The 13,582-nt window shown below is 43.9% G+C and overlaps 1 protein-coding gene across 1 annotated transcript; it reads left to right on the top strand.

Annotated features, from left to right (window-relative positions):
- The first annotated feature begins 1,162 nt into the window (after positions 1-1,162).
- On the top strand, positions 1,163-2,472 carry LOC142644106 (uncharacterized). Its single transcript, XM_075818784.1, has 2 exons — positions 1,163-1,669; positions 1,774-2,472. Exons 1-2 carry the CDS (start codon positions 1,163-1,165, stop codon positions 2,470-2,472), a joined length of 1,206 nt encoding a protein of 401 aa, XP_075674899.1.
- Positions 2,473-13,582: the final 11,110 nt, after the last annotated feature.

Raw genomic sequence — 13,582 nt, 5'->3', positions numbered from 1 at the left:
GAAAAGTTCTCAAGAATTCCCAAACAATTTTCCCGGGATCTCCCATTCCAGCCAGAGCTCCTTAGCAAGCCAAATCCCAAAGGATATGAACCTCGGAAGTTCCATCCTTTTGATGGAAGGAATGGAAGTGTCGTGGAACACGTGAGCATGTTTATCCACACTATGGGCCATTACACAGGAGACAGAGAGTTATGCCTGAAGGAGTTTACTAAGTCCCTAGTAGACAAAGCATATATGTGGTACACCACGCTAAAGCCTGGGTCCATTAGAACCTAGGACGAAATGATGGAGAGGTTCTGTACAAAGTATTACCCAGGTGAGGACAAGGTTTGAAGACCCTGTCCAGTTCATCAAAAGATTTGAAGATGTGCCTCTAGACTGCTATGGAGATCATGAAGAAAAAGAGCTCGTGGAAACCTGCATATCCAACATACTCTTTGATTACAGGCTCAATCTCAAAAATCTATGCATAACTCAGTTTGTTGACCTGCTACATAGAACTACAAGAACAGCACAGACTATGAGAACCAAGAGGGTGCCAGTACCCCAAGCCATGACAACATCAGTGGGAGAGAAAAGGAAGAAGCCTAACAGAAAAATATTCGAGGAACCATCTGTAATCCCATGTACAGCAGAAGAATTGAACCAAGTCCTAGAAAAATGAATTGGAGATGGAGTGGTCAGGCCGTTTACCGTGTCCAGACCACCAACTGAAGAAGAGAGGAAGAATCCCTTGTTTTGAAGAATTCATAATTTTATCAAGCACTCTTCCAAGGACTGTTGCACCCTCCATAGGCTTTTTCACAAGAAGCTAAGAGAGGGAACCCTGGAACTCACTCAAAAGGAGCCAGAGGTGCAAAGGAACACTCTACCCAACCACAAAGGAAAGGGGGTGGTGGCTGTAGTGATCCATGGGAACCTAGCAGAAGCAAAAGAACCCGAAGGATCCCTCCACCCAAGCACAGTCAGGATTCTCCAGAAGAACCCCAAGTTTAGATCGCAATTCAACCAGTTGGGATTTGGACTAAAAGCAAGAAGGGTGGCCACAAAGTCCCTCATGAGTATAGCAACACATTCAGGAATGGAATGTTTCACTGCGGAGTCCCATGCCAGTTGAGCTTACTAGGAGATAACCAACGCAATAACCTTCACTAATGAGGACATGGAGGTTGAGCATCCAGACCATCGTAGACCCGTCTACCTAATGGCCACTATAAATGGTGTCCAAGTCAGAAGGGCATTGGTAGATACAGGGGTGTCACTTAACCTCATCGCCCTGAGTACCTTGGAAGCCGTGGGCCTAACTGATAAAAGGATCCAAGGGGCCCCCATAGAGATAACAGGATTTGGAGGGTCGGAGGAATCAACTAAAGGATATGTGCAGCTGGCTCTAAGGGTGGGACCAATAGTGGCCCTGACAAGATTCCATGTGATTAATTCGGAGGTTTCCTACCATGTATTGTTGGGACGCCCAAGGCTCCACAAGCACCGCCTTATTCCCTCCATGTACCATCAATGTGTTAAGAGGAGATTAAACGGGAAGCCCGTAAGGATCCCTGCCAATCATAACCCTTTAAGCCAAGGGGAGGTGAACTTTGTAGAAACCATGTTCTATGATGAGTTAGAATCGGATGGTGAGAGCGCCACGCCAGGGACCCCAGGAGCACCTGTCCTAGAAGAAAAGGAAGGAGGAAGTGTGTAGTAGTGCGAGAACCCGGAGGAAGGGTAATCTATCGTTTGTGAAGATGCACAAGGCCTGAATGCATTATGCAGGAAGGTCCCAGACCATCAGATTTCATGATCACCCAAGAAGAAATCCCCAAGGAACTAGTTCAAAAGGCCCAAATTCAGACTGAAGAGAAGCTAATAGAAATAAACTTAGAAGCCGAGCTGGGATCCCAGAAGCCTGTTTTCATCAGCAGTCAGCTAACAACGCAAGAAAAAGAGCAATTAGTAGCCCTTCTCCAGAAATACATGGATGTGTTCGCATGGACCTATGATGAGATGCCCAGTCTAGATCCAGAATTGGTAGTCCATTCTCTCAATGTCGATCCGAGAGTTAAACCAGTGGTCCAGCCAGTGAGGGTCTTTCACACTAATGTAGAAGCTCAAATAACCCAAGAAGTCAAGAAGCTGCTAGCAGCTGCATTTGTCAAACCCATCCAACATCCCAAGTTGCTCTCCAACATAGTGCCCATGAAGAAACAGAATGACCAAATCCGTTGCTGTGTGGACTTCCGCAACCTAAACAAGGCATGCCCAAAAGATGAGTTCTCTCTGCCTAATATTGATCTCCTTGTGGATTCAGCCTTGGGAACCTCTATGTTCTTATTTATGGATGGGTATAGCGGATACAACCAAATCTGCATGGCTGCCAAAGATGTAGAGAAGACAGCGTTCAAGACCCCAATTGGGAATTTTTATTACACTATAATGCCCTTTGGCCTAAAAAATGCAGGGGCCACATACTAGCGAACCATGACAGCCATCTTCCACGACATGATACACAAGGAGATGGAAGGTTATGTGGATGATATTGTGGTGAAGTCAAAAACCAGGACAGGACACCTCCAGGTACTTGAACAAGTTTTTGAAAGATGCAGGAAGTACAAACTACGCATGAACCCCATGAAGTGTGCCTTCGGGGTGTCTGCTAGGAAATTCCTAGGGTTCCTGGTACACCACAGAGGCATAAGTGTGGATCCAGCAAAAGCCATGGCCATTGCCACAATGAAGAGGCCTACGACAGTGAGGGAGCTCAAAAGCTTCCTAGGGAGGGTCTCCTACATCAGGAGGTTTGTGCCAGGATTAGCTTCGGACACAAGTGGTTTATCCAAACTGTTGAAAAAGGGGACTGAGTTCACCTGGGGAGTTGAGCAACAAGAAGCCTTCTAGAGAGTCCAACAGATCATAAACTGCCTTCCCACCCTCCAAGCACTAGTACGTGGGCGACCCTTTTTGTTGTATTTAGCATCAAACTCCCAAGCCATAGGAGCCCTACTAGCATAAGAAGATGATGATGGGAGCGAGAAACCCATTTACTATGTGAGCAGGACACTTAAGGATGCTGAGACCGGGTACCCCAGGATAGAAAAGGCTTGCCTAGTGGTTATCTACACGTCCCAAAGGCTGAAACGATATTTCTCAACTCATCAAATCCTTTTAATGACTAAGTCCCACCCCATAAAGGCACTCCTTCATCAGCCCCCCTTGACAGGAAGGATAGCACAATGACTCGTTTTGCTTTCTTAGTACGACATAGGCATCAGGACTCCCAGGGCTGTCAAAAGCCAAGCCATAACAGACCTGCTAGCCCAGTTACCCGAGAATGAGGAATCTCCGCTAGGTGAGGAGATCCTTGGGGAGGTGGCAGTGATAGAGCTCCCAGGGAAGAAATGGACGATGAGGTTTGATGGGTCAGCAACAGTAACCTCAAATGGACTGGGAATTATATTAAGTTGTGAAGATGGGGACACCCTACCCTCATCTTTCAAGCTCGGTTTCTCCTGCTTGAATAACGCCGCTGAATATGAAGCATACCTAACTATGCTAACCATAGCATTCAGCATAGGAGTAAAGCACATGAGAGTTTTAGGAGACTCCAATCTTGTAGTCTCTCAGGTGAAGGGCAATTTTGCACTAAGAGAACAGAGTTTGGCAGCTTACAGGACTTGGGTGCAAAGGCTAGAGCAGGAGTTTCAGACCTTCAGTGTAGAGTACACTTAGAGGAGTGAAAACAGGTTCGCCGATGCACTGGCCACCTTGGGGTCCCAAATGGCAGTTAAAAGGAAAAAAAAAAAAACCTTGATAAGGGTGAGTAGACAAGAACACTCCATCATAAAAGTCCTAAAAAGGATGTTCCCCAAAGAACTGGAGCAGCAAGATTAGAGAAAGGAGGTTCAAGAAAAAATAAAAGGGTTAGGACATGAGGGGAGTATCAAAGAGCTAACAAACTACACCCTAATAAAAGGAGAACTATACAGGAGACTACTTGGAGGAATCCTATCCAGGTGTATCAATGAAAACGAAGGAAGGATGAGATTAGAAGAACTACACAGTCAAACTTGTAGGGTTGTAGATGTTAGGATTAATGCCCTTAAATCCTATTGTATGATGCTATGTGTGATATTATGTATGACATTATGTATGACATGATGTATGACTTAATATTGTGGTTGATAAAGTTATTTTATTATTATCTAAAATAATGGTAACATGAATATGGGATATTATCATATAGTCCATGAGATGCATTGTATGTGATTTATGTGAAAAGTCACAGAAGATGTAAATCACAAGTTCTTTGTAAACTCAGAATTTATAGTTCATAGTCGGTGATGAAATTGGGCATTTCATCTGCGAAGACTATAACATGTCAACTAAGATGATTTGTCTTGATCATGGAAGTGGAAACTTCTAGTTGATATGTTGATATGTTTTAAGAGTTAAAACATATTGAACAGGACCGCTGTGAGATTTATTATTATTCTAACGACTGTAAAATGAATAATAAATCTCACGACTTCTATTTGCATAAACTCTTAATCTTGAGAGAATAATGGACCTGATCATGAAGTGTAGGTTGCTTTGATATATCAGGAGTGAGATCTGAAATAACGGTCAAAACCTCAGTATGTTGGGCAGCCACATTTAGTGTTGATGGAACATATATTCTCAAGATGGAATTCATAGTCTCTTGATGGAGATATAAAATATTCCCTTGAGATAAGTTTAATGGTTTCAGTTATTCAGAGAGTTAGGCCTAACCACTTTAGTAAGAAATTACTAAAGTATATATTTATGAAATTGGATTTCATAAATATATAATGAATAACTTTAAAGAATTAAACCGGGTACTCAAGGATAAGATGTAGTAATTTACAAAGTGGCAGTCTACGTTTATGACTTTGTGTTACTACGAATATTTTATGAAGGGGTTACGTGTTTAATAAAGTCTTGGGATATAATTTATTAATAAGGCCTAGAGTGCAATTATATTTATATAGTGGTATTAAATATAATTAATGGTAACTTTGGACTTGTCAAGAGTTGATGGAAAAGCCCAAGGCCCATTGGAGCTAGTGTCTTATTGGTCCCTTTTGGTCCCACTTCAAGCCACACACTAAAGCCCAGTTGGAAAGGCCCAATAGGCCAGTCCAATTAGATAATCAGTTAGTTATAAAGGGAGAAACATACAGAATTTTTATTAGAAGAGTTTAAAAAAGAAAAAGAAACGGTGTGTGAGAGAGTGTGAGACACACTTTCATTCTCCCTTTGAAAAACTGATTAAGAGACCACACATCTTGGGCGTAAGGTGGAATTGAAGTGAAGATTAAAAGTGTTCCCAAGTACTTCCAATCTTTGTTTTGAATTTCTCCACACCAAGGTATGCCATCTTGTTCTTAAATTCTGAAATTTGCATAGTGCACGTTATCAATCATGAATGAAATAGATCATAGTTCGTCGCTTCCGCTGTGGGTTTTGCATGAGATGCAAAACCAGAATTTTTCCTTCAGTAGAAAAGATAAGTCTGTACAGAAGAATGCAATGCATGGGGAACTACTGGCCAAATATGAACAAGAAGGCAGCAACCATATAGGATAAGTGCCAAAGATGTCTACTTTCGATGGACAAGGACAAGAGTTATGCCGTGTTCATTGCAGAAGATTGGAGGACTCCATTCATGGAATACTTGGCTCAAGGGATCCTACCAACTGACAGGACATTAGCCCACTGGCTCAAGAAACTTGTGGTCAGATATTTCTTACAAAATGGGATCTTATTTAAGAAGGGTACAACGGGGACCCCCTGAGGTGTCTGGGACCAAAGGAAGTCAGAGAAGTAGTCAGAGAAGTCCATTCCGGTGATTGTGGGAGTCACCCAGGAAAAAGAAGACTTTACAAGCGGTTGCTACTATTAGGATACTATTGGCCAACAATGAAAAGGGACTCTGAGGAACTAGTCAAAACTTGCCATGCCTGCCAAATGCTTGGAGATGCAATTCATACTCACTCAAATGTACTGTAGGACATGACGACACCATGGCCTTTCCACACTTGGGGGCTTGATCTCATAAGGCCTATAAACCCACTTCTAATGGCTACATATGGATCCTAGCAGCCACCGAATACTTTACAAAATGGGTAGAAGCTATCCCTTTGAAAAAAGCCACTGGAGCAGCCATAACAAACTTCATTCGAGAGCACATTATTACAAGGTTCGAAATCCCCAGGAGACTGATCAGTGACAATGGGACCCCGTTCATAAACAAAGATATGAAGAGTCTGACTGAGGCGTATTGCATCAAGCATGGAAGGTCCACGCCATACTACCCACAGGGAAATGGCCAGGCTGAGGCCACTAATAGGGTGATATTAAAGATCCTTAAAAAGATGAAGCATGAGTATAGGGGAAAATGGAGTGACCACTTGACAGATGTACTATGGGCGTGCAAAAGCTCCGTAAAGACAGCCACAGGATTCTCGCCATTTTCCCTAGTCTATGGGACAGAAACCATCAATCATGTGGAGTTAGTTGTCCCTACACCAAGTGTAGTACTTGAAGAACACCAGAAGGACACCAAGGACACAAACAATGCAAGAAGACTGGCAAATCTGGAATGGGTAGAGGAAGAAAGAGAACTGGCTAGGAGGAGAAGCCAGAGGTACCAGCAAAGGATGACTAGGGCGTATGTGCAAGTAGTACACCCAAGGGCCTTCACTGAAGGACAGTTGGTACTAAGGACAACAAAACATTTAAGAAGAAACCTCCCAGAGCACTCCAAATTTTCCCCAAAGTGGGAAGGACCCTACATCGTTAGAGAAGCCCATAATAGTGGGTATTACTACCTCACAAAGGAAGATGGAACAGTCCTAACAAAGCCCATAAATGGGAAATGGCTAAAACAGTACTATGCATAGGAAAACAACAATCTCAGTATGTTGGGACCTCTTTTTTCTTTTTCTCCAGTCCGCCAAGTATTTTTCATCTTTCCTTTTTCTTTTGTCATGAATTTTGTTTAAGTAGCATTATCCAGGAACCCATGATAGGAAAGCACTCTGGGTTTCTAACTATTTTGACATCTCTTCTGTGTTTTTTAAGATTGGCAACTATGTTTTGATTCAATGAAACCTCTTTTATTTCCTTTAAAATTATAGTCAAACTAAATACTGCAAAGTCCAAACATTGGCAGACTTGGGGAGGATACCTGGACCGATGCAAAAAAAAAACTCTGGCATACGATCCAGGACCCACACCACAGTTAGTCCAAAAGTACATGGCTTAGGACCACGGGTACCAAAAAAAAATAATAAGTACCTGGGATACCTAGCCCAGTATTTGGCAAAAGGAAACTTGCCTGGTTCATGATTTGGGACCTCCTAAAAAAGGGGGGGGGGAGAAAGAGAGCACCCAATGTACCCAATTCAGCACCTGAGCAGTAAAGTGATCACCAGGATACCTGGTCCAGGCTCTACAATAAGACTTGTAAGGACCATAGTCCAAGACTCGATATATATAAAAAAAAATAAAAAAAACAACAACAACAACAACATCAAAACCATATACACAAAAAAAAAAAAAGGGAAAAGAAACAAATCCATATGCTATTGAGAAGAAGAAGCAGTCCTTAAAAAAAAAAAAGGATACAAATGCAGGTCCATATTATTGGAAAATAGGAAGAAAAGCCAGAAACAGTGTCCAAGAAAAAGGAGAGATGAAACTTATACAGCCCAAACTATTTGAAAAAAAAAAAAAAAAAAAAAAAAACACACATCTAAACTAGCTAAAAAAAAGGGAAGGGGCTAAGGAACAAGGCCGGTCAGCAAGGAACTGTCTGGAGAAATGGCAGGGACAGCTGAAGGAGAGAGCACCCTTTGCCTTTTGGACTTTAAATCCTGCAGGACCTTATGGGCACGAGCTAGAGCCTCCTCGGTAGCAGCAATCTCAGCATCTATGCTCCTGGAAACCCACCTCTAGAATAGCACGTGGGCCAGTAAGCGCAAATACTTCAACAAGAAGGACAGGTTGAACTTTGCCTCTTAAAGATCCTGCACCACTCCCCTCCATTCCAAAAGCTTCTCTTTAGATAGGAGTCAAGGGAGGAATTCCTCAGGGAGACCAGCACAGCACACGGCAACTCCATCAGAATGTTGCCCAGAAACATACCTCCCCTAAAGCCACTGGTAAAGTCTTCATAGGCTTTGAGCAACCCCTCCAACAATGGCAGACCCTCCACAGGCACGAAGAAACGTAGGAAGTTGCCATAGAAGGCCCAAAGTGATGAAAATGACTCGCAGGAAGGTTATTAAACTCCAAAAGATCGAAACGGGTCAGGAAGGCAGGAAGCCCCGAGTCAGAATCTGAAACAACTGCTTTTGAAGTTTCCCCCATCGGTACATCTCCACTTGTAGGTGTTAAAGAACTCTCAATCTGCTGGATAGTTCGAGGGGTCCTTGCCTGAGATTTAGCAATTTGAGTAGATCCCATAGCCGCTTCAGGAACCACAGACTAAGGATCTCCAGCACCTGTGTTAACACCTGCAAGAACGGGCATAATTCAACAGGGAGAGTGGAGCCAAGAAAGAAAGAGGCAAAGTAAAAAAAAAATAGTGAAGGCAAAAAAAAAAAAAAAAGAAGGGAGAGAACCTGTATCGGTTTCCTGTGGTGGAACTTCCTCCTCTTATTCCTCTGATTTCTTGGAGGACTCTGTGAAAGAACACGCAGCACGTTGAAGAAAGGGTGAGGAAACCTTAGCAAAATGGCTAAAAGAAGGAAAGGATACTGGGGCCTTCGCCATAGGAGGAAGAGGTCAGGGAAGAGTACAAAAGGAGGAAGGAGAAGGTAGCACAGTAAAGGGAGATCAACACGCACCTTCAAAACCTTCTGATTCCAAAGAAGGAGCAGCCTCAGGGGCAGTTCGAGCACTGGTTTGACCTAACAAAGAGAAGAGAAGAAGGGAAGTCTAAAAAAAATATTGACAAGATTAAGCGTTTTATAAGAGAAGAGTGGGGGCTTACCTATTTGAACGGATGGAGACGCGCCCCCCGAGGGTTCTTTACTTAACGTAGGATCAGGCAACACAGTTTTGGCAGGACTAGAAGTCTGCCCAGGCTAGGGGTCTTGGGAAGCAAGGGGCTGAGGGGCCTCAGGATCCTAAGTAGCCAGAGGAGCAGCAGATGGAGTAGATTGGACATCCTGCATTAGCTGCTCGGTTTCCTCAGTTACACCACCACCAAGGGCCTCCTCTTCCACACCTAGAAAACCAGCAGAAGAAGTAGTAACCACTACTTCTTCCAAAGTCCTACCTGCCACGGGAGTGGACACTTCCACCTACAAAATATAGGTATAAGTATACAGTACAAAAAAAAAAGGGGGGGGGGGGAAGAAACAAACAAAGAAAGGCACAAAGAGGGCCATACCACGTCATCACCAGACGATTAACTCCTGCCTTTCTTGGGGTCTGACTTGCACTTGGATTGCAAGGAAGAAAATGGTCATGCATCAGTTAAAAGAGAAAGAAAGGCACTGCAACAACAATGACAAACCACCATAAAAAAATAAAAGAGAGAATAAGGAAAGAGGCATTGCCCTTCTCTCTCTCTGTAAAGAACCTCCAATGGTCTTTTGTTTACTACGGGCACGCCCAGAGGGTCCTAGAGGAGATTGGGGTACAAGATCAAAGGATCCCAAAGAACCGCGAGCTGAAGAACTCACAGGAACCTGAGAGAGAGAGGACTCTACCTTAGTCTTTACTCGAGACTTGGGGGCTAAAGAACACCCAACTTCTTTTCCCACTGCAAGGGAACTCACTTTCACGGGTTCCTCAAAAGTTACCAACTGCTTCTAGGACCTCGCAGCTTTTCTTTTCTTAGTTTCAGAGCCAATCTCAACACCTTCTTCAAGTTCAGCCTGCTTGGCCTTCTCCTGCTTAATCTTTTTCTCTTTGCCTTTACCTATGGGAGTAACAGCCCCAATTGCCTCTACTACCCCTCTTTTAATTGGCACTCTGGAGGAAGCACCAACAATGAGGTCACATCCTGACCATTATTCCGGAAAATCCTGAGCATAGCACACCCAACCACCCCTGGAAGCATGCCACTCCACGAACCCTATCTTGCTACTTACGGCAGCAGATACAATACCAAGAGTAGGAAGGGACAAGCGCCTACTGGATGTTAGAGCAGAAAGAATAACGGGACTAGGAACTCTCCCAATTTTGCCAGAACCCACATAGTCAACAAAGGATTCTTGTACTCTTCTCCAATACCCAGCAAAACCACCGGAGGCAAAGACTCCCTTCTAAGAGTTAGGCACCACAAACTGAGGACTTCTACGTGACCAATAGGAGAAGGCCTGAGGTCTCAGGATTGGGTCCAGAGAAGGGAGGGAAGGTACTGCATCCTTAAACACTAGAGGGATATCCTGATCAAAGCCAAACTGCTGGAGTACCCGATGTGCTGAGTAGTGGGTATACCTGGGGCCACTTGAGGAAGGCACTGGAAGCCATGAAGGACTAACACAGGCCAAGTAGGCTAGGCTGCTTTCATCACCAGGACATAAGTGTTCCCTGGAGAATTAAGAAAGGAAGCTAATACAGAGTCACAAGCAAACCCGTGGCTGTACTCCCGGGGAGATTGCCACTTTAAGTGCCCTGCCTGATCAAATAATTCGACCAGCTTGAGACCACCACCTTTTAAACTAGCCCAACAAAAGACAATGGGGTAACTATCAGTAGAACTACCACATAGACCTTTAACTACATCAGGGGATCCCTCGAACTTGCCTTTTACAAATTTCAAATTCCTACACTTTGCTAAAGTAACCGAAGAAAAATCCCACATAAATACCTGGAGAATGGCACAGTGGAGGGACGAGGTGATGGCATAGCAAGAGTCACCTTCAACCTCATCTCCGTGAAGCAGATCCAATTGAGAATAAACATGGCCCAAAAACATGGGGGCTAGAGGATACCGAGCACCTCGGGCCATCCTGATCACCAATGGGAAGAAAACGGATTTAATCCCATACCCGGGGAACTCACTAAATAGGAATTTGCTGAGCCAGAGCGCCAGGAACCCAACTCACCTGATCTCCTTGTCTTTCTCCTGCGAAAGATTAATAACCCATCTGCCCATTCTAACCGGTTTCCCGCCAGGAGAAGCACCATGACCATCTTTCACCTCGAGATCCTCATCGAAAAGATTGATGGCAAAAGGATTCTCATCTTCAAACACTAGAAGGAGGAAGTTGTTGACCACATCTTCCAAGGTGATCGTAAGCTCACTAACAGAAAAGAAGAAGGTATGAAGGGAAAGGCACCAACGGCGTACCAAGTGCCTGAGACCCTTAGCATCTCTGAAACCTTCAAGATTCCTAGAAATTGCCACTGCCTTCAAGATCCCAGCACGCTCCAGACAACCCACGAACTCCCCATTAGAGAGTTCTTTGTCCACCCAAATAGGACAACCAGAGATCCTCCTAAGGACAAAATTGAAGAAAATAATGACCACCTCGCGAGATCCCTGCCTAATCTGGAGATCTAAAATCTCTCTTGGGTCTGGTACCTGAGTGGAACTGGCAAAACCGGCCTCACCAGAGAATACCCAGGCATAAGAAGATGGAGGGGCCTCACCATGAGACGCCCCAAGGAAGAACAGGCTGGGAGTGTACCAAGGGTCCCGTAAAGGGAAGGCAGGACGCTCTGTGACTCCTTGTGACTTGTCCTGCGCAAAACTAGAGGAGCCCTCGCCTAAGGGCTAGGAGTATGCTCCCTCCTTTTTCGTGATAAAGAGGAAGCCATCAGAACGGCGGGCGTGCTGGAAATAGAGAGGTCGAAGAATGGAGAGCATGGGGATAAAAAAGGCAAGAAGGCAAATTAACTAAAAGGAAAGAGATAAGCTTGAGAATGAAAAACTCTGAAAAAAAATACATATATATGAAGTGATCGCAATAATGGCACCAAAAGCAGTTAGGGAAGACAATGTATGAAAAGACGCACCAGTTGCCAAATTTAATTTCAAGGAAGAAATTTATTGGCAGTTATTAATGGGAGTTACAGGGAACAAGAAAAGTGGAGGGAGGAAGTTTTTTCTTTTACCACTATTTTTTTAAAATGAAAAAAAAGGTTTAACTGCCACGTCCCGTATGAAAAGGGAGGAAGTTGCAACGTGCAAAGAAGACCAGGGTACTCAAAGTCAGCAGGAAGTCAGGAACCTGAAAGAAGAAAGAAGAGAACCCAAGGATGGTCGAAATAACGAAAAGGGAAGTTCTACGGGAACTCAAACTCGACATCACTCACGCGTGGGCTGCAGGAAAGCCACGAGCTCGGGGGGCTAAATTTTGAGGTCTAAAAAAAATCATGATAAAAGGCCCAACAAATGGCACATTGGGCCAACCCGTGGGGAGTAAAAAATCGAGGAAAGAAGATTGGGCTTACAAAAGAAAGAAGGATGATGGGTTTGAGGCCCTGGATCTGTGAAAAGGCAAGGTTTAAAGTCCATAAAACAAAGGGAGAAAGGAAAGAAGTCATCCTACCAAGATTAGAGAAACCAAAGAAAGACCAGAGAAAAGGGGCTAGACCAGGACACCAAAGACTACTTGGGACCTCTAGGTGTGCAGCACGGCCAAGGTGGGATTAAGACAGCTCATAGGAGGGTCAAAAGGGACCAGGAACGAAAGGCAGATAGGTCCTTTCTCAAAGCACTCAGCGATGCAGCACAAAGTCTGAGGGCTTGGAGAGCAACGACTCAAGAATAAGAGGTCGGTGCCTCGGGGAACCTAGAAAAGAGATCCATGAAAGGAAATAGTTGGGATAACCTTCGATTTGGCAGAGGAGGACTTGGCCTACTGGGAAAAATGACAAAAGGGCGGCGGCTAAAAGGGGGGCTAAGCCTGAAAAGAGAAGATAGAGAAAAAAAACTTGGAGGGAGCAAAGTTAAAGGTCAGCTCCCCTAAAGGCACCTCAAAATGGAAGGTCAACAAGACACTTTTGAAGGGAAAAAAAAACCAAAAGAAGAGAACTATGGGAAAGAAGGAAAGAATCGGTTGTTAGAAAGGCTGGAACAAACAGGGAGCTTTGGTACCCAAGGAGCCAAGGGGGAAGAATCAATGGTACCTCGGAACCCTAAAGTGACACTATAAAAGAGAGAAGCAGCCAACGTTGAAGGGCATTCAGCAATAGGGAAATCATATAGAATCATTAAAAGAAAACTTTGTAAAATTCAAAGAAAATAGGGAAATATCTCCCGGTATCCCAGAAATAGCCACTACAGTACATACTTGGATTCAAAATGATCCAAACTTTGCAAGTCTTAGAGGCTTCAATAGTCATCTAAGTCTGTAATTTTTAAGCTTATTTGAACCTTGTATTACGTCTTAGTGAGCACATTGTAATCCATAATTAAGAAAACTAATGAAGTACTTGTTATTGATTTGAGGATCCCGAACAATTATTGTTGTGTTTTCTTTATTACATTTGTCTTCCTTTGTTGTTTTCTTGTTGATCGATACACATATTCTCACTTGCTAGTGTATACTTATTGCAGGAGTCTTGCCCTGTGCACCACTTGGTCTATAAACAGCCC

The sequence above is a fragment of the Castanea sativa genome, chromosome 7 (assembly GCF_040712315.1).
Source record: "Castanea sativa cultivar Marrone di Chiusa Pesio chromosome 7, ASM4071231v1".
NCBI lineage: Eukaryota > Viridiplantae > Streptophyta > Magnoliopsida > Fagales > Fagaceae > Castanea > Castanea sativa.
This window is presented reverse-complemented; position numbering and strand designations above follow the sequence as displayed.

Bases quoted from the DNA above. Each gene is read 5' to 3' on its own strand.
- LOC142644106 (XM_075818784.1), top strand. From the start codon at position 1,163: ATGGAGGTTGAGCATCCAGACCATCGTAGACCCGTCTACCTAATGGCC. The intron at 1,670-1,773 runs GTCCTAGAAGAA...TGCATTATGCAG, and splicing joins CAGGGACCCCAGGAGCACCT to GAAGGTCCCAGACCATCAGA.